Genomic DNA, 26,875 nt, shown 5'->3' on the forward strand with positions numbered 1-26,875 from the left:
TTGGCAGACAAGGCCACACCTCACAGCGCTGGAGGAAGCCGCAGACCTCAGCTGTACAAGCTGAGCCTGGACCTGGGGAACTTTCTTTAGAACTCGGGACAAACAGCCCCACAGCGGGGACCTGTCTGCGAGGCGGAGCGGCAGGGGAGCGCTGGCGCCGCAGGTAGTCGGGCGCACAGGAGTCGGGACCCACCCAGGGCGGCGGCGGATCCGCCTGCTGCAGCATCGGAGCCAGTGTGCGCCCACCAGCCCCCGCAGCCTCGAGTCTCCCCGCCCGCCTGCGCACCGCATCCCGCGGCGGCTGGCAGCCTCGCCCCAACCCCCCAGCCCCGAAACATGGCTGCGCCGCGCGCCGCCACCCTCGCCTGCTGGCTGCTGCTGCTGCTGTCCTCCGCCCTGCTCCGCCGCGGCTGCCGGGCGCGCTTCGCCGCCGAGCCGGAATCGGAGGAGGACGAAGACGACTGGGTGGTGTTCCCGGAGTCGCCTCTGCAGAGCCCCACCGTGCTGGTGGCCATCCTAGCCCGCAATGCTGCGCACGCGCTGCCGCCCTTCCTCGGCTGCCTGGAGCGGCTGGACTACCCCAAGAGCAGGATGGCCATCTGGTGAGCGGGCAGGGGCCGCGGGCCACCGTGGTGGACCGGGGACAGGATGCGGAGGGGGTGAGAGGCAGGAGGCATGGGAAAGAGCGAGTGCAGACGGTGCTCCTGGGAACAACCAGTCCGCCCAGAGCGGGTGGGTGCGGATTGGGTGGCCTTGACCTTCGCCATATCCCCCCACTCCCCTGACCCACCCAAGGGACTCCAGGAGACTTTCAAGCCCTCCCTATCAACTTTCAGGTTCTTCTGTACCCCTAGACCTGGAGCGAGGGGAGAGGCTGCCTGACTCAGTCATCGGGGAGCTTAGTAACTCCAGTTGGTAGAAGGGTAGCCAGGCTGGAGGCGGAGACTGGGACACCCAGACTTACAGGTGCTAGGCTCCTGCTGCCCTCTCAGAGCCTGAAAACTTGGTTTCCCAGGGGGTGCCTGAACCCGGACATGGAGATTGGGCCGCCTTGCGGAGTGGAGTCTTCTCAATTGCCCACTGTTGTGGGCCAGTCTTATGAGGGAACTCCGGACTGTCCCCGCCTGTGAGTTCTCCTGGGACACATTCCCTCTGAGGTTGCCCTGGGATAAACTTCTGTTCCACCTTCAGGTGAAATAATTCTGCACTTGGTCCTTGTGTTTGCTGTGGGTTAGGACGGGATCAGTGGGCATACTCTCCATCGTCCTGTAGACCTCAGTCCATTCTCATGCCTTCTTTAAACCCAAGTATCAGAGGTCTAGAGATTGGCCAGGCAAGCACTTAGGGTCGGCAAAGAAGGTAAAAGATGGTCGGGGAGGACCAGCTGTCAGACAGGTTTGAAACTCTTGATTCCCCAGGATGACAGAGTACAGGCCAATCTGAAGCAGTTTTCTTGCGTTACTAAAGGGAGCCAGCTGTCCCCAGACTAGACGCATCTTAAAGCAGGGCTGGGAAGAAAGAAAAGGAAGGATAAAGGCAGCAGTTGGAATTTGGCAGTCTAACAGTACCTGGTAGGAGAGGTACCGAGGTGTGAAAGCAAATAGTGGTATAGTACAGCACTGTGCAGCACACTGCCTCACTATACACCCTGCCATACGTGACTGCCTCCACGGAGAAGAGCGTATTATGTGGAAAGCAAGGGGAGCATTGCTGCAGCCAGGTTTTCACCCAGAGAGAGGGATGTTTTAACCACTTCCATGCCAGAAGAAAATCTCAAAACTCAAGTCTCTTCCTGGTTTTTTGTTTTTGTTTTTCTGCAAAAGAAATATTCTGCATACAGTTTTGTTTTTTGTGCACTATTAAATTTTTCAAAACTTTACAGTCTGTATAGTAAGAAATTAGTGAAGGGAGAGGCAAGTGCCAGGTATGAGTTTGCCATTCAGTGCATATACATTGCCACTTTTACCATACAGCAAACTTGATGAAGTCTCATGTAGCCCAGGTTGGCCTAGAATTTTCTGTGTCGCTGAGAATAACTTTGAACCTCTCTTGCCTCCACCTTTGAAGTGCTAGAAATGGGTATGGGCCATAAAGGTGCTGGGAATCAAACAAGGGCTTCCTAAATGCTAGGCAAGCTCTCTACCAACTAAGATGCGTTCTCAGCCCTACACAGCAAACTTTCGAGTGAAATATCATGGTCCTTATTTTACAAAGGGAGAAACTGAGACTTGGATCAGCTCAGTAACTCACATAAGGTGACAGAATTTTTAAAAAGCAGCTTAAGGAAGAGCTCATAGTTTGAGGGTACAGTTCACCATGGAGGGGAAGGCATGGTTGAAGGAGAGGTCAGATTGTGTCCACAGCCAGAAAGCAGAGAGATGAGTGTTGGTGTTCTGCTGGCTTTGTCCTTTTCATTCCGTCCCCGCAACCAATGGGTGCTGCCCACATTCTGGACAGGTCTTCCTTTCTTTCTGGAAGCAGCCTCATTGACACACCCACAAGTGTCTTTCCATGGTGAGTCTAAATCCAGTCAAATTAACACTGAAGGTGGATCATTACAAATAGTAAAGCTGAAATCTGAGCCACAAGTGTGTCCCCTACAGACAGCTCTAAAAAATAGAACTAGTGGGAACACAATACAAGCAAAACTTACAGAAACCTATAAATTACTACTTCGGAAATTGTGGTTGTTCGCCAATAGTTTGATATGTGATTTAGACCATATGGTATGGAATCCATAGAAATCAATCTCTCATCAGTATGAAGGAATTGGAAAAAATGACTAAAAAATTGCTTCCAAGCTCTTGAGTTCTATAGATTCTGTCATATGACTAGAATTAACCAGCAATGAATGTGTGCCTAACTTCACTGGTGTTCCAGCATACATGAGCACTGATATTCAGCTTTTCTGAATGGCATTTCAATTCTGCATAAACCTTTGGAGCCTATTTTCCCTTGTCTTCAGTATGGTTCATGCCACTGTGATCATCCTTTATGACCAGCATGGGAAGACTAAGGAAAAAACCCAACACTTGGGCAAGGATATGGGCAATCTTTGCTTTAGTCACTGAAGACTCTTGTTTGAAGATGCTTTTACAGGAGCTGATAGTAAGTTTGAGCTGAGTTTTGAAAAGTAAATAGGAATTCCAGGAGGAGGGAACAACAAGGGGCCGGGGGCATTAGGGACATTAACCAGAGCTTCCACTCCAAGGAATTAAAGCAGGTGGAAGATGTAATGGTTACAGGTCTCCAAGCTCATATTCCACCACAGCGTCTCTCTGGAAATGCTAACTTTTAGAATGGCACTAAGAGTGCTCAGCTGGGACACTTCTAGGACATAATCTTCCAAGAGGAGACAGTGTCTCAGTTTAGGATGAGTATGCTGAAGCCAGAAGGAGCTTCTGGTAGGTGCTTCCTTCTAGTTTCTTTTATTTTATTTCTTTCTGGAACTCACCGTGTAGACCAGGCTGCCCTTGATCTCACAGAGATCTGCCACCATTCCCCATTCCTTCTAGATTTTTAAGCACAAGATCTACTCAACATCTGAGATGCCAAACTGAGTGTCCACTCTGCAAGGTCATTACATACCAATGTCAAGAAGGGTTGTGAGCTAGGAGAACTTTCAAACAGAACATTACAAAGTACAGAATCTGGGATACAGCTTTCGTTGAATCATGTCTCAGTAACTCACACAGTGCAGACTCATTCCTTTCTTCCATCTGTTGCTTTCCAAGATCATTGACGGTTAAGACTTTTTCCATATCTCAGAGGGTCATTGAGAGCCTAGCCTGGCTCTGGCACCATGTACAGGCTTCTTAGACCTGTGGTTTTCTTACCTAACTTTCTAGACCAGTTCTGTATTGCTCATACAGGTGAGATGAGTAACAGCAAATTGATATGGGAACTGCTTTTGGAAAATGATTTCAGTTGTGTTGGTGAGCATCAAGACTTGAGGGTGGGCAGGTTGAATATAGGAAAGTTTTTATTTCAGAGATACTTCATATCATTGAAAAGCAAGGCTTTTTACATTCACTTGTCCAATCTCAAAACCCACTCAAATATTTATTTTTCTTCAAATATCACAAAACAAGAATTCCTGATACACTAACCAAAACATGTACCAATGTTCTGAGGAAGGCAACTGGGAAGCATTGTGACATGTGGCAGTGTAGTTTAGTGGCTTCTCTTTAATTCAGCACAGCCAAGAGCAAGTGGCCACGGCAGTAGAGGAAGGCTGATGTCCTTCTTCCAAAGCTGTGATTTAGGTACGTAAGGCAATGTGTCATGGTAGTAGACAATGAAATGGGTGGAGGTAGGGTGGCTAGATATGTCTCAGCAGTTAAGAGCACTGGCTGCTCTTGCAGAGGACCCAGGTTCAGTTCCCAGCACCCACATGGTGACTAACAACCATCGTAACTCCAGTTCCAGGGGATCCAGTGCCCTCTTCTGGCTTCCATGGGCACTGTACACATAGGTGCACTTACATACATGTAGGCAAGATACTCATACACATAAAATATTTTTTAAAACAATAAAAAATGAAATGGGGTACAGTTGACCTGAAAGGAGAACTACTTGGCCCAAGTGAAAGACATTGACTTTGTCATTTGGAGAGCCTGTTTTGCGTGTGTGTGTGTGTGTGTGTGTGTGTGTGTGTGTGTGTGTGTACACATGCATGTGGCAGTCAGAGGACAACTTGCTGGAGCTGGTTCTCTCCTTCCACCTAATGGGTCCTAGGGAACAAACTCAGCTTGTCAAGATTGATAGTAGGCACCTTTGCTTCTTAAATAATCTCATCAGGCCTCAAAATAAAGTTTAAAAAAATACCCTGAATTCCATTAATATATGTAATTAGTACATGTTTATCAAAATGAAATGAAAATAAATGCAAATACTAAAAGAAAATTTAAAAATCAGTCCTCTAGCAAAAGGTTATCAGCACAATGAAGCTAACATTTATGGGAGCAATATTTTAATGTTTTGCATGATAACAGTTTTGTTCCCAGAAGCAATCCTAAGGGGAAGGGCCATTATATATTACATTATTATTATGATTCCATATTACATTCCATATATTACATATTTTCACTTCATGCAGGAAGAAACTGAGGCACAGAGAATGCAAATAACTTGCTTGAGGTCATAAGGCTAGTGTATGGTAGAGCTAGAATGGGAGCCAGGTGACTAATGTCCCACACTAAATGCACATGGTCTGTTTAAGATAAAAAAAGAACCAATTAGTTATAGTTTTTGCTTCTGTCAGTTGACCCAGCTTGGAAGATAAGAGCACCAGTGTTTCTGTCAAATGAGAATTGTCTCTTCTGCTTGGATGACACCAGGGACTCAGTGGTCCACTTCCGCTGTCCTGATTATTTCATCACTTAGCTCAGGCACTTGCTAGTGACTGAACTCTACTGTATTTCAGAAGATTCCACAGGAACAGAATAAGACTAAATATGCAGGTTGTGCATCAATATGCAAGTCACTTACTGCAGTCACTGTTACATAGCAACCAAGTATTGTCAGTGGCAGTAATTAAAGAACTTTGCATATGTATGTTGGCTATAATTTGAGTTTCTATTACTAAATCAGTTTTTCAGCTTCTTAAATGGGTAGTCTTAGATTTTCTTACCCCATAAACTCAATTTTCTTTGCAACAATTGAAGATAACTATCAACCATGCTCCCAACTTCCAATTTTAAAATATGATTGGATTTCAGAACTACATATTTCCTTTGGGTAAAAACTGAAGTGACCAAATGCATGTCACCAATCCCATTGCTCCAAGGATGACGGGTTGCTTTGCAGCAGTAGACAGAATCCCTAAGTTGTCCCTGTTTTGTTTTGTTTTGTTTTGTTTTTGCGTTCCATGGATAGGGAATCCAAAGCATAAGGCAGGTAAGGAATTTCCTCTAGTGAGTCACATAATAAATACTGTTGTCATGAGAGAATCAATTTCTGGTTTCAAATCCTGTGTGGTTCTTTCAGTGTTGCTGATTTTATAGCCAGTGTCCCTCCTGGTTTATGGAGCATGCTGGCTATTCTAAACAGAGGTTGATTTTTACAGATCTGTCTCGATCCTTTATCCGGGTGATTCTACTACTACATTTATTTCTTTGCAACTCTTGGTTCAGAAACTTGGGCCTCTTGCAGTCCTCCTGCTTGGCTGCCTCTGGTGGCTGTAGGAATGAACAATGGAATCTCTGTAGCCAGGGATGCTGTTGGGTGCACTGTGGTCCCTTTCCCAACACTTAAATGTGCACATGGGTCATTTCACTGTGCAGCACTGTCTCCAACTCCACAGCACAGTATAGTAGGACCATTATAAGGCGTTCATGGGGATGATGGGGGAAATCATAAAAGTTGTTACTGCATACGTCTTCACAAAATGCAACAATACACAGTAAAGTTGGAAAGACCATTAGCCTATTTGCTACACAATTTCCCAGTTACCATCTTATGAAGGAAGATATTTCACTGTATGTGTTTAAACTATAGCTTTTATTCATCAGGAGCTACAAAATGTATGTATTGTATGGGTTTGACATTTTTACTCTCAGAGTATTGGCTTGTTAATTTAATTATATTTACAGTGTTAACATATCAAAAATTATTGATTAAAAATTAAATCTGGGGCTGGAGAGATGGCTTAGTGGTTAAGAGTGAGCACTGTTCTTGCAGAGGACCTGAATTCGGTGCCCAGACCTTTGCTGGGTGGCGCACAACCACCTGAAACTCCAATTCCAGGGATCTGACACTCTTTTGGCCTCTGTGAGCCCTGCACTCACATGCACAACCCCCGCCCCACGACACATAAACTTAATGAAAAATACCAAAAGATTTTCTTTCAATTCCTTAGAACACTTGTAGGTTTATTTAATATCAATTTAATAATAATTTTCTCGTTTGACTCTTTCTTTCACAAGCCATGGACTCTCATAATAATAAAAAAAAAAAACAGGAGAGTGGAAAGATGATGCAAAGTAAATCTCTCTTCTGCTTTTTACCATCTGCCAGGGTGACCAATGAGAATTTCTTCTATATTTGTCTAGAAACATTCAGTACATGTGTATATGTCATTTTCATTTTAGCCCAAATATAGATGCTGTATGTATCCTACATAATTGTGATGCTTTAAAGTCTCTGTACCACGTTCTTTGAATACTGACAAGGCACCTCCATCACTCTCCAGATGGCATAATCTCATCAGTTTCACACAGCACTTGCTGCAGGCAGTGGCTCTGCTCACCTCTGTGATAATATCCACCCTGTTTTCTTGTCCTTGTCTCTGGTCCCTAGAAAATCTGACCCTAACCACTCTTAAAATTACTTTTTGTAACTCTACATGAATTGTAATATGTACCACCAAAGCATATACATCATAAATATGTAACTTCATAACTTTTCACAAGTGAGCATGCTTGTGTTATGTGTACCTAGCCTTGCCAGGTCTGCATTCCTGCACGGCAACTGTTGTTAAGGCTGAGTAGCCATTGCCCACTGGACTTTGTCCAAGCAACCAAGTCCCCATCAGGCCCACATTATGTGAATTTGAAGTTAGCCCCTGCTGTCTCTTTGACTTGATATTCCTGGCCTCTGTTGGCATTTGGGCGCTCCCTCTTTGGGCTAGGGTCCAAGTAATAACTACTTAGAACCAGGAGGCTTGGCAAGTGGCCAAGAAGTGACCTAGTGGCTAATAGACCAGGGTTATATTATTTTTTCCCTCTGCTCTCCATTCTGGTAGGAAAGCTGTAACTTAATGTTCATAATAGTAAAAAAAATTATTACCTTGTTATAGGTAATAATTGAAAAGTTCATGCAGTACATGTACAGAATGGCTATATGTAATTTAGTGGAACTTACTGGCATGCAACCACCATATTTGTGGTTGGTGGTGTTAGCCAAGTCTCTTGCATGAATTAAACTTTAGATTTAGCTAGAGGACATTTCTTTTCTCTTCAGGAGTACCATATATGCAGACATCTTTTCAGACTTGGACTTTGAATAATAACATTATGACAGTCTGCTAGGACTTTGTAACAAGTTCATTTCCTTGAATCTATTATTATTAATATTTTAACTATCAAATCCAACAAATGATCATTATCTCCTGCCTGTTGAGATTTTTGTTGCTCTACAAATTTAAAGCAAAAGTAACCTTCTCTCACCTATGTTTTCTGATTAATGTTTGAAGACACCTTAGGAAACATGCATTTCAGAAGGATGAGTAATATAAGTAATGATCCTGGCCTCTATACCCCCAAAATGTGGCAGAAACCCAATGGCTGCTGGAAGCTGGTGCCCAAGAATTTTCATGAGCATCTCAGTTCATTGGCACAATGACTGTGTTAGAATAGCTCATTTCCTTCCAGATTCAGTTACTTTCAAGTCTGCTAAGACATGTGTACCAGGCTGGAAAAAAATTTCTTAAATTGAGTTCTCCCCATTTTGGCTACTAGAGACACCCCAATCATGAATTAGACCAAAGTGTATGCATTGCATTTTAGACATTTGGACTCTTAAGACAGCATAGGACCCTTCCTAGTCCTCTTTTGCTCTGAGAGTGCTTGTCCATGTTTTGGTGACAGAGGGCAGATGATAATGGTAAGCTTCTTATTCTCATAAGTGACAAGTGTGTCTGGAACTAGAGGAGTCTAAAGAAACTCAGTTGATTGGTGCTCTCCGTAAAAGTTGCAGTAAGCAAGAAATTGCTTCTTTTTAGGGTTTTGGGAAATGTAGAATTTTCTAGAAGCTTAACAGAAGAAATTAAATTCCTGGGATATCTGTGAAAAATGTGCTTGCAGACATTTAGGTCCCTGGCAGTTCCAACACGAAATCCCTTGCTGGACTAATAGAAGGCTTTTTAGTTTCTTGGTAGTCATCCAGCCCCACAATCCTAGCCAAGCTGCACACACAACAGTGATTATGGTGTAGACCCACCAAGACAGTGGAAAGTTGCTGCCAAGTAGAGTCAGGGTTTTCCTATCATCATTGCACTGTTGAACAGCCAGCTTGTATGCAGCTCCTGGGCGGCTGCTCTGCTCTGCTAGAGCAGGTTAAGTGGAGAAACTCAGGCAGTCCGTCTGTGTCTTGTGTTGCAAATGGATTCTGTGGAGTTGGCATGGAAAGCTTGAAACAACTAGCATACTAAAATATTTTAGGAAATTACCACTCTTCTCTCTGCCCTTCCTCGATCTTAACTAGACTTTAAAATTTAGTAAGCACACTAATTATTGTTCTAGAATTTTCTCTTTGGCAAATAATCTACAGATTTCTAAACCAATGAGTTAGCAATTATATATATCAAGGAACTAGAAAGACAGCAACAAACCAACCAATCCCAAAATTAGTGAAAGGAAAGCAATAATAAAAACCAGAGCAGAAATAATTGGAAACTTAAAAATTAAAAAGATAAAACTGACAAAGCTTTATATATATGTATATTATATTTATATATATATGAGATGTATATATATATACATATATATGAGAGAGAAGATTCTAATAAATAAAGTTAGAGATAAGTGAAAGGGAGAGATTCCAATGATGCTGTAGAAATACAAAAGATCATTAGAGATTATTATGACCAAGAATATGTCAACAGGGACTGGAGAGATGGCTCAATGGTTAAGAGCACTGACTGCTCTTGCAGAAGACCTGGGTTCAGATCTCAGCACACATGTGGCAGCTAACAACTGTCTGTGACTCCAGTTCCAAGGGATCTGATGCCCCCTTCAGACCTCTGACCGCTGTGGGCATTGCACGACACAGGTACAATTACATACATGCAAGCAATACACTCATGCACATAAAATAAAAATAATAAATAAAATATTTTTTAAGAAGAATGTCAACAAATTTGATAATCCACACAAATTTCTAGACATATATGCGTTACTAAGACAGAATCATGAAGAAGCAGAGAACTGAAGCAGATAAATAATAAGTAATGACGGTGAATCAGTGATGAAAATAAAGCCTATCAAAGGAAAGCCAAGGACCAGATGATGTCACTGCTGAATTGTTCCAGGTAGTTAAAAACACCTAAGAACAAGTATCTTTAAGTTACTCAAACAAAACGGAAGAGGAAAGAATTCTCCCAAATACATTATTATATAGCGTCAACATTACTCTGATACCAAAACCAAACAAAAATACAATTGTATTGACGAACAGCATAAAAATCCATAACAAAATACTAACAAACCAAATTCAATAATACATCAAACATTATCCTTTATAATCCAGTGGGATTTATCCCAGGATAGCAGGAATGGTTGAATATACACAAATCAATAAACGTGATACACCAGATCAATACAATAAAGGGCAACCACCATATATTCATCTCAAAAGGTGTAGAAAAGGCATTGGATAAATTTGAACATCATTTCAAGATAAAAAAAATTAGGCATAAAAGAAACACATCTCAACATAATAAAGGCCATGTATAATAAGCCAAAAGCTAACATACTGACAAGGGGAAAGATTTCTCCCTAAGATATGGAACAAGAGAGAGATGCCCAATTTCACCACTTTTATTCAACTTAGTTAGAACCCATATAATGGCTAACAACCATCTGTAACTCCGGTTCCAGGGGATCCGATGCCCTCTTTTAACTTCTGTGGGAATTGCATGACATGGGTGCACTTACATAATGTGGACAAAACACTCATACACAAATAATAAAAATAAATAAATTTAAATGCTTGTGGTACTCAAAGAGATTTATAGATTCCTGCTCCATTGCTTCAAGTCCTGTATCCAAAGTATGTCCTATCTTCAGCAGTAGGGTCTTATCTACTAGTTCTGGGAGATAACCAAGAGATTTGGCAGTAGCTTGTGTTATTTTAGGAATATCCTGGACCACCCTTACCAACCACTCAAAGGGAGGTCTCTTCTGTCTAACACTGTGTTCCTTGCCAAGCAGCTCCCAAGCATACATATGCACTAATGTTCGGATACTGTATGTACATTTCTCATGGGGTTTCAAGGGCATCACATTTCCCTCTAGGTTTCCTAGATCCCCCCGCCAAACTCATTCATCTCTACTCTTTTTTCCCATCCTGCCTCCTTCCTTCCTCCCTAGTCCCAGAGCCCCATTATCCCCATCCTCCCCCCAATAGCACCCACCTCCCACCATCCTCCCTCTCCTGACACCCCCCCCACATACGCCATGTCCTTCTCTCCTCTTCTCCCACTTTCCTCACCTCCCCCCTGGTAACATCTGTCCCCTACTATCCCCCTTTCAGGCTTTTTCTTTTCCTTTACCTCTAGGTATCCTTTCCATTCTTCTGGCTCCTGGTGTTACATCAGAATTTATATACTCACATATAAGGGATTGGTGCTACAATCCACAAATGAGAGAGAACATATGTCACTTGCTTTTCTGCATTTGTATTACTTCACTTAGTATAACACTGTCTAGTTCTATCCATTTACCTGAAAGTTTCATAATTTCATCTTTTCTTAATGCTGAGTAGAACTCCATTGGGCAGATGCAACACATTTTCATTATCCATTTGTTAGTCGAGGGACATTTAGGTATAGGTATCTATACAGGAGGATGAGTCCTTTGGGTATATGCCAGGGTGTTACCGCACCTTGTAACTGGATCATATGGTAGGTTCATTTTTAATTTTTTGAGGGTTCTTGACACTGCTTTCCATAGTGGTTACACAAGTTTGCATTCCCACCAGCAGTGAATGAGAGTTCTCTTTCTCCACATCTTCTCTAGCATTTGGAATCTTTCATTCTCTTGATCTTAGCCAGTTTTTCTGGGATAAAATGGAATCTTAAAGTGGCTTTTATCTGCATTTATCTAATTACTAAGGATGTTTAAGGTACCATAAAGCTAGATGATGACATGCAAACTGCCATAGGAGAAAAACAATCAATGGTCCAACCCAGCCCTAAAGTCTAATAATCATAACAACCGGCATGGCAAACTATTTCTATTGGTGCAGTACTGGCACTGTTATCTTGGGGGGTAATCAACAACTATCTAATTGGACTTAAAGCCCTCTCAATTGGCATGAACTCATGGGTAGCGCTAAACTCAGCCAAATGCACATGGCAGGAGAGGACATAGATCCTAGGGGGGAAAAAACTATCTCTTTCATATTTCTAGACAAATGAGATTTCTTTTTGTTGTTGTTGTTGTCTGAGGGACTTTAATAATAGTTCCTTGATTTATTCCATGTTTGAAATTCTCTAAATAAACCCAACCCTCATACCAATCCATCATAGAAAGAAAGAGGGTGCCAGCCCAAATTTGCGTGTCACCAGTGGCTGCCTCTGGGTCTTCAAAGAATCCAAAGGTGACCACGTGCCGAAAACACAGGTACCAAGAAAAAGCCCAGATGACCCCAATGACAAAGGTGGCCTAAAGGCTGCACGGGGGCGGGAGGGGGTCTCTAACTAGTGCCCCTGCTTCCCACCTTCCTAGGACGGTCCGTGGCTCTGAGATTTCTTACTACATGCTAAATATCGATCCTTACATTTACAGACAAACATACAGTACACCACTAATCAAAGATGCTCCTTTTTGCAACACATGGAGGCTACTGCAGAATTGCACATCTGGTCAGACACAGAGAACACACATCTGAGCAATGTCCAGTATTATATGACACATCTACAGTTGAACCTCTACAACTAAGGCTCATGGAACATAGCAGAATAGGGGGTAGAGAGAAAACTAATGCATCCCTCTCCTCTCACCAGTAAAGCTTCTTTATACAACGGAGTGCAATGCACACAGAAGGCCACAACTGGCTAAATTTTAGAGTAAGAGACTGTATAGGCTAGGACTCCTATATGGAACCTCATCTACCCACAGTCTGGGGACTATTGTGGAAGAGGGGGCAGGAAGATTGTAAGAGCCAGGGCTGGTTCATGAACACAGGGAAGCATACACATGTGAACTTGTGGCAATGGTGGCATTGAGCACAGGACCCATGCCAACTCAATTAGACAAGGACTCAAAGGGGAAGAGGGAAATAGGTGGTGGGATGGCACTAGACTGAGAACTATTGGAGACTAATTGCTGCTGGGTGAGGGAGAGCATGACTTACATACAATCATTAGATGGGCTGACTAGACGCCGGTGGATGAATTTACACTGAAGGACATTTGGATACAAATGCCTGGATGGATAGGACTTAACATGAGGTCCAGTGGGGGTGATGGGGAAGGCATGGATGGGAAGGGGTTCTAAATTTGATTAAGAACTGTTGCATGAAATTACGAAAGCTCAATTAAAAATAATTATATCCTAAAAAAAGAGATTCAACGAAATCCCTACCAAATTACAAATAATAGTCTTCATAGAGCTAGACAAATATCTCTAAAACTTGCATAGAATCCCCAAAGCCTCCCATAGCTAAAGCCAATTTGAGCAGAACACATTATAGTACCTGACTTCAAAACACACCACAATGCTGCAGTAACCAGAAAAGCATGGTGTGGGCATGAAAAACAAATGCATGACCAATGGAACTGACTAGGAAGCCTAGAAGTAAACACATGCATGCACTGATTTTCAGCATATGCTAAGAACAGTCTTTCAATAAATGGTGCTGGGGAAGACTGAAAGCAAACCCCTGTCTCACACCAGTTATAAGAGCCACTCAAATGGATTAAAGACTTAAAGGCATGAAAGTATGGAACTACTGCAAGAACGCATAGGGAGAAACGCTTAAAGACATCGGAGTGGGAAAAACCTTTTTGAAGAAGACTCCCCACCCGTGGGAAACAACAATAAAATAGACAAATGAAATGATATCAGACTAAAAAGCTTCTGCACAACAAAGGAAACAATTAACAGAGTGAAGACATAATCAACAGAATGGGAGAAAATATTTGCAAACTGTGCATCTGACAAGGAGTTGCTATCTAGTACATGAAGACACATCAAAAAAATTGAATAACCTAATTTAAAATCAACAATAGATCTAAACAGACATTTCTCAGGAGAAGAAACACAAATGACCAATAAGTACAAGGAAAAAAACCCTCCGCATCTAAAATCATCAGGGAACTGCAAATTAAAGTCATGATGAAATATCACCTCATCCCAGTAAGAATGATATCAAAAAATTAAGAATAATAAGTGCTGGTGAGGATATGGGGGAAAGGGAGCACTATGAACCACTGATGGGAATGTAAATTAGCACAACCACTACAGAAAACACTACAGAGGATCCTCAAAAAATTAAAAATAGGGCCAGTAAGATGGCTCAATACACAAGAAATGGAACACCTAAGTGTCCATCATTTGGAAAAAGAAACTGTAAAAAAGACACACAATGGAATACCATTAACCCCATAAAAAAGAATGAAGCCCTGTCAGTTGTGACAACATGAATGAAACTTGAGATCATAAACAAAATAAGTCAGACATAGAGAACCAAGTCCAGAATGATCTCACGCATCCGTGGATTCTGAAAATATAGTAGGCAAGGGCATATTTTTGTTATTAGAGGGAGGGAGGGAGAGAATGAATAGAGAAATGCTAATCAGTGGGTACTGAGCCACAGTTAGATTGAAGCAAGAAGGTCCAGGGTACTATTTCACAGTAGGCAACGATAGATAACAACTTGTTGCACATTTTAAAGAGCTAGAAGAAAGGATTTTGAAATTTTTTACCATTAAGAAATGATAAATATTTGAGAAGAAAAATATGTATTACCTGATTAAACATCTCATATACAATGTACGTGTGTATTGAAATATTACATAGTACCTACCTCTTTAATATATTATATATAATTTTGTGTATATATTAAAAATAGATTAAGGGGCTGGAGAGATTATTCAGTGATTAGGACCACTTGTTGCAAAAACTGGGTTTTGTTCCCAGTACCCATATCAGGCAGCTCACAAATGCCTATAACTCTAGTTCCAGAAGATTCAATGTTCTCTGGTCTTTCTAAGCACCTGCATGCACATGGTGCACATAAACTCAGGCAGGCACACACACACACACACACACACACACACACCAAAAAGCAGTCATGACCACAACATTCAAGGCCCCTGGGACATAAACAAAATGCTATATACATCTTTTATTTGGCTGTTACAGCCTATGTGGATAAATCCAGGTAATCACATGAAATAGTAATGGAGGTAGCCTCAAAGTGTTTAGGCACTGGCCTCATTCGTTAGCCATGCATGGACATGGCTGCTCTTCTGGTATAACAATGCTTGGCTCCAGCTAATGCTTTACAGGTACTGGTATATCAGTTGCATCTGAACACCTGACACATCTATTAAATACATGGTTTCTGGGCCCTATTTCAACTGCATTTAGTCAGACAGTCCTTGGTAGCACCTAGGAATCTGTATCTTAAGCATGTGCAAGAGTGATTTGAATGCACCTTTGAGTGTAGGAACTGTAAAAGATAAGCTCCCAAAAGTCCCAGTGAGGACTAGGGGATGTGTATGGAATGACCAAAGGCTGCATCTGCATCTACACGACACACGAACTAGGGTTTAGAGAGTTTGGAAAGTTGGCACTCTCCAGATTCCAGATGCTATCTCCAGATTCCAGGCGTTATCAAGAGGAGTAAAACACAGATTATGTAGAAGAAGCACAGCCAGGCATGTATCCCTAGTGGTTTTTTAGTAAGCCAAGCTCCCTCAAGCCCTTTTCTTTTCTTGGTTTACCTTGTATAATAAGTCCATTAAGCATTTAGTTTAATAGAAGAAAAATATTTATTGATGAACATGTTTAGAATGGAGGGCAATAAAAGTGCATTTCCTTCAACTGAATAGTATTCATTTGAGCATTTGGTTCCCATTTCCTTGATCTTGATTCTCTTGTTGCTTGTATTGTGTGTGTGTGTGTGTGTGTGTGTGTGTGTGTGTGTGTGTGTGCACCCATGTATATATGTCCAGAGGCCAGAGGAGGATATCCAGTGTTCTGCTTTAGCATCCTCTGCTTAGCATCCTCTACCTTTGAGACAGCATAGCTCACTGAACCTGGAGTTCAACTGGAAGCCGCTAATGCCCACAGATCTGCCTGTCTCTGCCCTCTAGCACTGAGATTATAGGTACATGTACCATGCTGGGTTTAAGTCCTCATGCCTGAGCAGAAAGCACTCTTACTTACTGAGTCATGTTCCTATTATCACCCTCACACACCTTTTTTGTAAAGCAAGGCCATACCCTATAGTTTAGGCTGTCCTATAACTATGCTGACCTTGAACTCAAGGCAATTCTTGTACTGCAGCCTCCCTAGTGCCAAGATTACAAGCGTGAACCACCATACCCAGCTTAATTTTTTATCTTTTGTTTTCTTTTTCTCATGCCACTAAGAGTTCCTTTCCTTATTTGTGACAAATGTGAATAGTCTATTAAATCGGACTGTTTTTAGTAGCTGGCAACTCAGCTATAATTACATACTGTCACGAAGTCCCTAAGCCTTTGTCTTTACTAATTATGAACTTAAAATCTTCATATTGTTCTATCTGCTGTACTAAAGGTTGCTTTGAAACTGTTACAAATGCATGTTGTAGCTTGGCAAGGTGGTGCACGTTTTTAATTTCACCACTCAGGAAACAGAGGCAGGTGGATCTTTGTGAAATCAGGGCTAGCCTGGTCTACATAGTACATATCCAGCCAGCTAGGGCTACAGGGAGACCATGTCTCAAAAAAAAAAAAAGAACCTAAAACAAATATATACTATAGGAAGTTAATATAGTCACATTATTACAAGTACAGTAGCCTCCGGTGGGGACAGTCATGACTCAGCACTGATCTTGTACTATTCTGCACCCTGTCTTCTTGTGTCCTTTCAGCTGTCAGACATCCCACAGTAAGGATTCTCGAGTATACGCATCTATCTTTTTAATCCCTTTTTCCTTTTTAAGAATGTGTGCTGTGTTCTACAGCTTAGAGTGTGCCACCAAGAAAAAAGTAGTCACTGGAGAGTTGAACTAATTTATGGCCGCTGCCACACGAAGCAGCCTCATCCATTTTCCATTTCTGTACAGTGGGCATCAATGCATCAATATTGTTGTCTCGTGAAAGAACTGAGAAGCGTTGCTATGCTGTCACTTTTCATAAGAAACATTCTCTATGGGTCTCAGTTCCCTCTCTTGTAGCATAAGAGAGGCGTCTTAGAAATGTGGCTCTTAGATGGGGCTGATCATCAGAATCATTCGATGAGGTCTTGAGAAAAGACCCAGGCCAGTGCTGCATCGCAGGCCACTGAAGTCTGCATCTCTAGAGTAGATTCAGATTGATGAATTCTGTGAACTTCCTCGGAGATCTCAGTGTGAAGTTAGGATTGAAACCCCTGGGCCAGGTGTTCTTGGGGGTCCCTTCCCAATCTGACATTATTCCCCACTTAATGAGACTGACCGTAGTGGAGAACTTTTATAAATCGTTACTGCACAATTGATGCTTCGGGGACATTTAGCTCAACTTTAGATCCTTTAGGAGTGGCCTCAAAACATTGAGGTCGTGGTACTCATGGTATTTCATCCTAGTGTATAGTGCTCACCAAGGCTATACCCTGACTGTTGTCTCCTTTGGACGGAATGTGCTCTGTGATGACTGACCTGCCAAGGAATGTGGCCACATGACAACTAGCTTTGCACAGGCACATATTGCAACTTCTTATGAAGGTCTCTGTTCACCAGGTGTAGGAGCTACATCCCAGGACTTACTTGGCACAGACAGCCGCCCGTTGGCTAAGGGAGCTGCATACAGCAAGGCTTCTAAGCATATTCAGCCTGACTCCGGCCAGCCTAGGGTCCCTTCCCACGGTGTGGGTTTTGGTGTGTTGCCCAGCTTTGCTTTGGGGTTTTCTGTTTCATACTGAGGCAGGGCTTGTAATCATCTTTGGGTATTGAATTCCTGATGTTACTTTTAATGGCTTTGGAGTCTAGTTTCTTTTGTTTCTGGATTTGCATACACAGTGCTGCCTTTGTCCTGCGGTCTACACAGCTTCAAAGCATTGACCAGACATCAAAGACACATTGGATCCTCATTTCTTAGGCATCATATTGCTGCACTGCCAGCAGGTGACTGAAGGTTACAGCTCTACTTCTGGGCCAGTTTTCCATTCTCAAAGACTCGATTTAATTCTGCCAAGTACTCTTGATAATGGTTCTGAATCTCTATAGATTTTCATAAGGCTTGTACAAACAATGGTGAACTGAAAAGAAACGGCTGATGTCTTATCTGAAGGGAAAGGAGAGTCCCTCATTAATGTATGCTGAGCTTCCCCCACCCCGTGAGAGGCAGATTACAGAGAGTCCCTCTGGGAAACACGGAAGTCCCAGTCTCCTTCACCAGCCACCACCACTGAAATGCCATTTGTGAGGACTCAAACCTTATTTTTCCAAGTGATTCATCAGAATAAAGGTAGCCAAGGACCCCTCTGCCATGCACAAGGTATTTATAGTTTGGATTTTGAGATCAGTCTTGTACCGGGTCTTTTGGTCTAGTCATGAATCTGGATCTGAGACTGTCTGCATGCTGCCTAGTAGTTGTGCAATTGTACAATGGGTCATAATCTCTACATCAACTATGAAATGAAGTGGGGAAGTATTCCGCAGCATTTCAAACGCAGCCTCTCAGCACCAGCCACAACAGATTTCTTGACTGCTCCTTCTTTTACATCATCTCTGCCTTGCGTCTGCCATGCTTTTAGGTTTTCCCAAATGATTTGCCTTGGCAGAATTTTTCTAATCACAAGCCTTTATGAATCTGCAGTTCCACTTCTTAGACCTGAAACACACAAAACACCTCATACTTTTGTCGTGTTTTTCCTTCTTTCTTTTTTTCTCTTTGTTTCTTTCCTCCTCCTCTCTCTTCTCCCTATCTCTTCCTCTCTCCCCCCCTCCCCCTCTCTCTCCACACTTAACATTTGAATGTTGTGGTAGTTTTGAGTTCTCTAATCACAAAGCTGATGATTCACAGCATGCAATTTGAAAAGGGGGTTTTAGCCCTTTAGTGTGAGTGAAAATTCTGTCTCTTTCATGAACAGTAACAGCAAAAGTTAGGACTCTGAAGAGAAGAAACAATGCAGATAACTCTGCCAGCAGAAGAACCAGTTCCAGATCTGAAAACTGGGAAAACCATTACTATCGTCACAAGGGATAGAATACTTGGCTCTCGAGTGGACCCAGTGCAGGTGTTCAGCTAAATGTGACTGTTTTTATTGCACACAGAATAAGGAAATGCAAGTCTTCCCTAGAATGTTCCCTCTTTTGCTTTGGGAAAGACAAAAATAGAAGTTTGACATTCATGATTGTGATGACAACTACTGTGTTCTTCACAAGGGCTGTGGTCACCCTTGCACACTAGTATACTCTGTTCAGTCGCTTGTGTAAGAAAGTGTCTCACTTGTGCATTGTAGGGGTCAGAGAACCTGGCAGTTGGAAGTCTAGGCTCATCAGGCTAATGGGTAAAGTGATGGATACTCCCTGAGGAAGGCTTCACTAGCAGTGCCATTATATCACAGAGATGCTAAAATTTGGTCTACAGCTGATACCTTCAGAAGCCAGAAGTGTGAACGGCATGAAAAGTCCTTGTAACATAAAACTGAGCAGGGCCATCTCCTTCCTCATTGGTGCCCAAGGGTAGGAACAGAAGAAAAATCAGAAGAGACATGGGAGCCCCTTGCCTTCTGATTTTGAATGTATGTGTTACAGGAAAATAAAATCAAGAAGGCAAATAAATGTTCTTTTTCAAAAAGTGTTGTCTTTGGCAACCCTTAGACTCACATGCCTGGAATTCAGTCTCCAAAATCAAACTCGCCCCTTCCTCAGCAGTAACCGATAAATTGCAAGGCAAATCTTTCTGCCAGTCAGAAGCACCCTGAGAAAGTTTTGTTCCCTGGCTGCTTCCCTCAGTCCTGCCTGGTCTTGGCTGCTCCGCAGACACTCTCCAGCTGTAAGCTGTCTGCCTGTAGTCCCTGAAGTCCAGTGCCAGATGTTTGAGTTTCTGAAGGAAGATTCTTTGAGAAGGCCTTGGTTACATTGGGGCCTAGGCATGGCAAGCAGACAATGCTATAATGAGTGTTTACTCTGATACCATAGCAAGTGGGTTTAATGGATTGAGGATGCAACCATTTCTGCCCTGAAGTAAAGTGGATTTTAAAGCTTTCCTCCCCTTCTATGTAACAGTGCCTGAGATTTGGTGCTGTTTCTCTGATCTGTATGCCAGCTGTCAAGTTTTAGATAATAAATTGCACTAGTGTTCAGTAGCTTTGAGCTAGAGAGCAAATACTTTCCCTGAGAGGGACATCTTATCATGGAATGTCAAGGGAGCAGACAGTGAATAACCCATAAGTCCATGTTTTCCTTTCTGAAATCATTTCTCCTTTCAGACCTTTGTTGCTCTCTTATTAATTAAATCTCATTTCTCCCAATGCTGACATAGTGTTAGCTCCATTTTCCTTTCCAATATTCTTTCCTTCTGTTTCGAAAGGGCCATTTTCCTAAGATGGTCTTTGTTGATCTATGGGTTCTTATATTTATTTATCTATTTAATTGGTTTTCATGGTGGCAGTAGACATTTCTCTGTCTTATCTGAAATAATTGGAAAAACGATTTCTCCTTTCATTTGTTAAAATGATTATATATTTTAAAAAACCCAGACAGGTAATTAATATTTAATTATTTAAAAAAAATTTATCTTCCTTGCTCTTTGATTCTTGGGAAGGTAAAGGTTACAGATGACTGTCGTCTGTGGTTAATTTCACACTGCGTGGTAAAATCACACACTATCATTTCCAGACCCCTGAACAATCAACTGTTAACAAATGAGATCATTTTTGGTAGAAAAACTGCGTGTGTCATTGTCTCAAAAGACAATCGGGCTGAAGATTCTGTCTCAGGACCTGCTTCCAAATTCAAACTCCTCTCGTCTTAGTCTCAACTTGGCATTAATCCACTTTGACATTTTGAAAAATGAGGGCTGCTCATCATCAACTAAGTAGACAGGAAGACAAACCCAGCAACCTGTTGCTAAGTTAAAAGAGAAGAGACATTTATACTATCACTAAGAAATGCATATTTTTGTGTGTGTGTTGTCCATGCATGTGTATATGAGTGTTCACAGGTGTGTGTAATGCATGTGTTCACAGGCATGCGTGTATATGTGTACATACACATATGTGAGTGCATATGGAGGTCAGAAGTTGATGTCAGTGTCTCCCTCTATAGCTCTCTATTTTATTTACTGAGATAAGATCTCTCACTGAACCCAGAGCTTCCCAATTTGACCAGTGTCCTGAGGTGTCCTTGTCTCTGGCCTAGAGGTCACTGACATTATAGACAGGCCATCATGGCCGCCCAGCATTTGCATATGGGAGATGGAACTCCTGTTCTCATGCTGGTATGGCAAGTACTTCATCCACTGAACCATCTCCTCAGATCAGGAGATGGTTTCTTTCAGGCTCTTTAGAAAGGTGGAGAGCATTGAAGATTTTTTCTAAGTCCTTTAAAGGTGAATGTAAGAATAAGATGCTGCACAGATATTTTTTGCCATACTGCTAAGGTCTGCTTTCTGAAAATAATGAACAGTCATCAGCAGTATGGCCACGAAGATTTTTGCATCCTGGAGTTCACTCCTGTGTTCTCAGCCCCTGACGAATCATGTGATTTCACAGAGGAAGTAGAAGCCAGGGCATTCTGACTTCTGACACCAGATGATTAAAGATGATAAAAGTGAGTTCATAGTTGCTTGGTCTGGGAAATGACAGCCCCTAAGCCATTAGGACATTCCAAATTGTCACAGAGAGAGACCACCATGGAGCAAGCCTGCAACCAACAGCCACCCTCAACTTCCTACAATTTGAGTGAGCTCCTAGGGTGAGGGTCTCCTATCTCATCAAGCTTTCAGATCATGGTAGCTCCTGCTAAAGGACTTTTTTAAAAGGTGATATTGGAACCAGGGCCTGAATGATGAGAAGGAGCTGCCTTGTGGAGATGGTGGGTGGGAGGCACAAAGGAAGTCTGGGGAAGAGTTGGCTGGAGGCAAGGTTCGGAGGGTGTTGTAGGCAAGGCTATTTAGGACAGATTTGCCTTCTAAATGCAATCCAGTCTTTGCGCTTCTTGACAGAAATATGATCAATTTTCACTTAGCAAAAACGTAATAATGTGGTTTTGCTTGAATTTTTATTAACTGTCTATTTTTGCAGATTTTTGCTACATGCCTAAACAATGGAAGTGCAGCAATTAGTTCACAAAGGCAGGTGGTACCTGCTGCAGCTACGTATATAATTTACCATCTGTAAGCTAGAGAGAAATACTGTACGTGCTTTAGAGCTGGCTTATTTTGTCAGTAGTTTCCTACCTCAGTATCCTCGGCAGCCTGGTGTCACAGTGGATTCTTCTCAGACAACTTGCTCTGACTCTGTTGTGGCAGTGCCATTACTAACAGAATTCAGGGACAATACTCACAAGAACTCAAAATACTTTACGTTAAAACATGAAATAAAGTTCAGCATTTTATGAAGTCATGAAATGGGCCTATCACTCAGGTGCATGCACAGCATCCTCAGATTGTAGGGAACAGAGGACTTCGAGGGCCAGCTTATATTTGGACAACATGGCCCTTGTATAGGTATCTGATATGGGTGGGCCAAGATGGCTAACGCTGGACATCCAGGGCCAATGAGAGAGCACAAAATGGCTGACATCAGATGTCCAGGGAACCCAAAAGTAAGCAAAGGTGTAATTTGTTGCATATTATTTTGGGCAGATTGTCACTTTTGTGTGCCTTTTGTATAAATGCGGCCTTGAGGTCCGAGGCCTGAGCCTTGGCCTGAGCCTTCCCCTTTGCCAGCCTGCTTGTGTCTGTCTGTCTGTAGGCCTGCGTGTCTACCTCCATATGGCTTGCATGACAGTCTGCATGTGTCTATGCTCACCTGCCTGTAACCTGTGTGCTGGTATGTGTCTGAGTGTCAGCCTGCAGCTGCCTGCCTAGAAGCCTGTGTGCCGGTGAGTCAAGAATGTCTTATCTGCCTGTGATTCCTCTCATTCTCTTCAACCTCCTGAGCCAGGAAGCCTTCCACTTTCCTGGCATTGGAGCTTGGACCTCACACAGATCTGTATTTACTTCTTCTCTTAAAGGACAGGCTTAGAGTGTTGAAAGGACATGCTAATCATGCAGTGGGCCTCAACTAGTTTAATTAGTGGCTGCACTTCTATTTGTTTCCTTTGGGCATATAACAAAGATCTATAAAAGTAGACAGCGTCCATTTTGCATCTTCCCACAGAAACCATTTGAACACAGTCCTTCAGTTGATCTCACAGCATATCTCTATGATTGCAAAGATGTCTCAGATTGACTCTGAACTACCCTAAGGAATATGTTTGGGGTTTGCTTAAGTTCGCACTTGCTTTCTGAGTCTCAATTATTCGATGGTGTTCTCTTTAAAACCCCTTATCAGTTTCAATTGTTTAAGGCTTTGATTTTATGTCCAAAGTTAGGAATGTTATCAGAAAACATAAAAAATGAAGTTAAGGGACTGGAGAGATGGCTCATCAGTTTAGAACACTGGCTGCTCTTGTAGAGGACCTGGGTTTGGTTCCCAGCCCCCACATGGAGATTAACAATTCTTGGTAACTCCAGTTCCAGGGGATCATAACCCTCTTCTGACCTCTGCAAGTATTACACAGCATGAGTGCACTTATATACTTGCACGCAAACCACTCATACATGTAAAATTTTTAAAAAAATAAAAATTTTTAAAACAATGAAATTTAAAATGACATTTATTGGTTGAATATTTAGTCTCTATTTAATTTACTAGTTTATCAATTGTAACAGAGCTCTTTGTCAGGCCCAAATATGGGCCAATGGCAAATACTGAGTTAAAAATAAAATCCTGTAAATTAATTCTCAAGTTGCTTTTCCTGCATAAACCCATTAGCCCTGTCCTGAGGAAAAGTCTCGATGAGTAATTATTTCAGGCTAGTGAGCTCATAGCTGTCTGCTTGGCAAAGTCCAGCTCTGGTTTCTTCATGAAAAATAACTGTCAGGGTATTTTTCACCTGAGCCCTCACAATGCTACTTTAGACCCCATGAGACTGGGACTCTTCAAGTGAAAGGCATTTTCTCTGCCTCCCATACAGTGCTACCAAGAACTATGTTGATACTGACAAGTCCAAAACTAAACCAGAGAGCAACCATCAGTTATTTTGAAAGGGAGATGCACAATTACAGTGACTGACAGAAAGACCTCAGCTGCTCAGATGCAAGTGTCCAAATTCAAGATGTTTTAGAATCTAGTCTCTAATAAAATCCAATTACAATCTCATTTGCTTTATATAGAGACTTTCTCTATAGTGGACTGCATTTGTTCTTTAAAAGACATTCCCCACACTTGGGATTCTTTCCACTTGCTGCTGGAAGAAAATATTTCTGCCTTTTCTATTTATTCTGAGCTCTGCTTTTGGGAGAATCTTCCAGCATTTTCATTTATGACTTTCAAGGATTGCATATTCATTTCTATAGGGCCTTTGTGTTAAATTTGGCTCTAAAATATCTCATGGCTTTTCAGTTAGATATTTTGTGCCACATTACTGTTTATATCTCATCAAATATATTTTCAAGATAAAGTGAGGAATGTGTATAGCATGCAAAATGTTTGTAGTGTTCCTTGGTTTTATTAGTAATGAGAAAGTTTCCTGTGGATGAAATCATTTTCAGGACCTGCTCTCCACCTTGTTTTCCTTTGTTTCTGAAGAAATTTTGAAGCCTTGATTTCTGGGAATGGAAGTCTTTATATACTTCCCAGGAAAGGAAACAAAACAAGCTGTTAGAGTAATATCTTTGAAACAGAGACCCAGGATAATCTTGAACTCATTATGTAGCTGAGTATGACCCTGAACTTCTGATCATCCTGCCTCCACCTCCCTAGCGCTGAGATTAAAGGAGTGTGCCACCATGCCCAGTTTATGCAGTATCGGAGATGGTGCCCAAGGCTTTGTACACACTAGGCACTAAGCTACATCCCTAGCCCACAGTTAGAATAACTAATACTAGAATAAAGCTTCCTTCTCCCTGTTGTAATTCTGTAGTGCCACAAGCTACCCAACTCCCAGTTGAAATGTAGTGAGCTAGTAAGAGAAACCATTTCCTCTGCGTGAGCTGAGTCTCTCATACACAACCTTTTAACATAGTTTATTGTTTATGGTAATGATAGTCTTAGAGAATCACTTTTATTTAATATGTGATAATTGTATCTGCTTAGTGTCTTTAATCATCATAAATGACTTATTTTTTTCTAAACTGTTCTATAGTATTTTATAATATTTTATAATACCTTTTACTTAAAAGAGCTAACATACATTTTCCATGAATGAATGCATTCAGAATGAACAGAATGAATGTACAACAACCTCATAAAACATCATATTCTCCTCTGAGAAAGAAATTGAAGTTCCCACAAACTGATATTTTTTCCAGAATCACATGCTTAGGGCAGAGTGGGGACCAGAGGCTGATTAACTATGAAGTTAATGAAATTTGTGCTTCAGCCCTCCTGCTGGGGCTATATCCCAGTATGTTCAGCTGTGTGTTGACAAAACTACAAAAGGAAATGTTTAATCAGTATTCATCTGACACTTATCAACTTGCCCCATGCCATATTTCTTTTGGGTGACACTGGACTGGCAATGTCATATCTGAGATCTGGCTGAGGGGAAGCTGACTGAGAATGCATATAGTTTGAGGTGTGTGGGATAATGTTCACAGTTCCTGATAGATACAATTTAGTACTCTTGTTCCATTTGGCATACCAACGAAGGCCCGAAGTTCATATGTGTGGGTGGAATCAGAAATAACACAGGTGTAGAAAAACAATGATTGAACCTTGTTTCTAGAAAATACTTCCATCAGACATGAAATGATCTGGTTCGCATTTTATTGCCTGTTTAAAACGAAACTTCTACCACAAACAAAGTGGATAATGCATACAACCAAATAGAATTATAAACAGATACATAGCCTTTTTTCCTATGGGAGTGTTATGTGAAAACTTTTCCCAAGGAAACAGAACACACACATGTCTGCTCACCCTGGGAAGGGAAGCCAAGATAGACCAAAGTAATGATTGCATGGAAATCCAAGTTGGTGGACCAAAGAGTTTTTTATTGGGATTCACAGCAGGAGTACGGATAAGGGGTTATTTCTAGGAGCAGGGATGACTTTTAAAAGCCGCTGCATCATCAAAAAGCCACCCCAGCACGGGCCACTATTCGTGGAAGCTGCGTCCCTGGAGCTCTCTCCACAACTTGCAGGAAGCTCTACAGTCCTAGAAACAAACCTCTCGTCTCTGTAGCTTTGCTAGTCAGAGTCTTTTTGACCAGCAGTTGGAGAAGGGCCTTAGAGAACCTTGAAAGTTTCCTCTTTCCCAGGCAGGTGATGCTTGTTTACCTCCTGAGTCTCTTGAGCCTCCTCCGCCCCCCTCCTTGGAAGGAATGTTTCAATTAGGAGGAAACTGTCATACAACCAAGAGTCACATGAAATACAAGATCAGAATTGCTGTGCTTGAAGACCAAAGGTGTGTGGCCACATGGGAACAGTGAGTCCATCCAGATCTGAGGATGTCAGCTAGATTTTAATTTCTTGGGGTGGATCTAAGACATCATGGCTTGACCATTCCACATGAAACAGCACACAAAAGTGTCACCAACACAGTCAATTGACTACATGCTTTCCACATTGTTAATGAAAAGCAAACGTCAATCAACTGTGCTTTGGAAAAGACAAAATTATTACATACTATTCCCTCTGTGAATAGTTGTTTGTGAAAAAGTTGAAAACACATAAACAAAAACATAAGAAAGCAAATTCATGGGGCCGGAGAGATGGCTCAGCAGTTAAGAGCACTGGTTACTCTGG

The 26,875-nt window shown here is 41.9% G+C and overlaps 1 protein-coding gene across 1 annotated transcript in view; it reads left to right on the top strand.

Annotated features, from left to right (window-relative positions):
* Positions 1 to 26,875, top strand: part of Colgalt2 (collagen beta(1-O)galactosyltransferase 2) — a 122,241-nt gene continuing 95,366 nt past the window's right edge. Inside the window, exon 1 of the mRNA XM_008824287.3 lies at positions 1 to 602. Coding sequence (XP_008822509.1) covers positions 337 to 602 — 266 coding nt within the window. The 5' untranslated portion in view covers positions 1 to 336. The remainder of the gene's footprint in view (positions 603 to 26,875) is intronic.

Source organism: Nannospalax galili, unplaced genomic scaffold, assembly GCF_000622305.1.
Source record: "Nannospalax galili isolate Female #2095 unplaced genomic scaffold, S.galili_v1.0 scaffold227, whole genome shotgun sequence".
Classification (NCBI taxonomy): Eukaryota; Metazoa; Chordata; class Mammalia; order Rodentia; family Spalacidae; genus Nannospalax; species Nannospalax galili.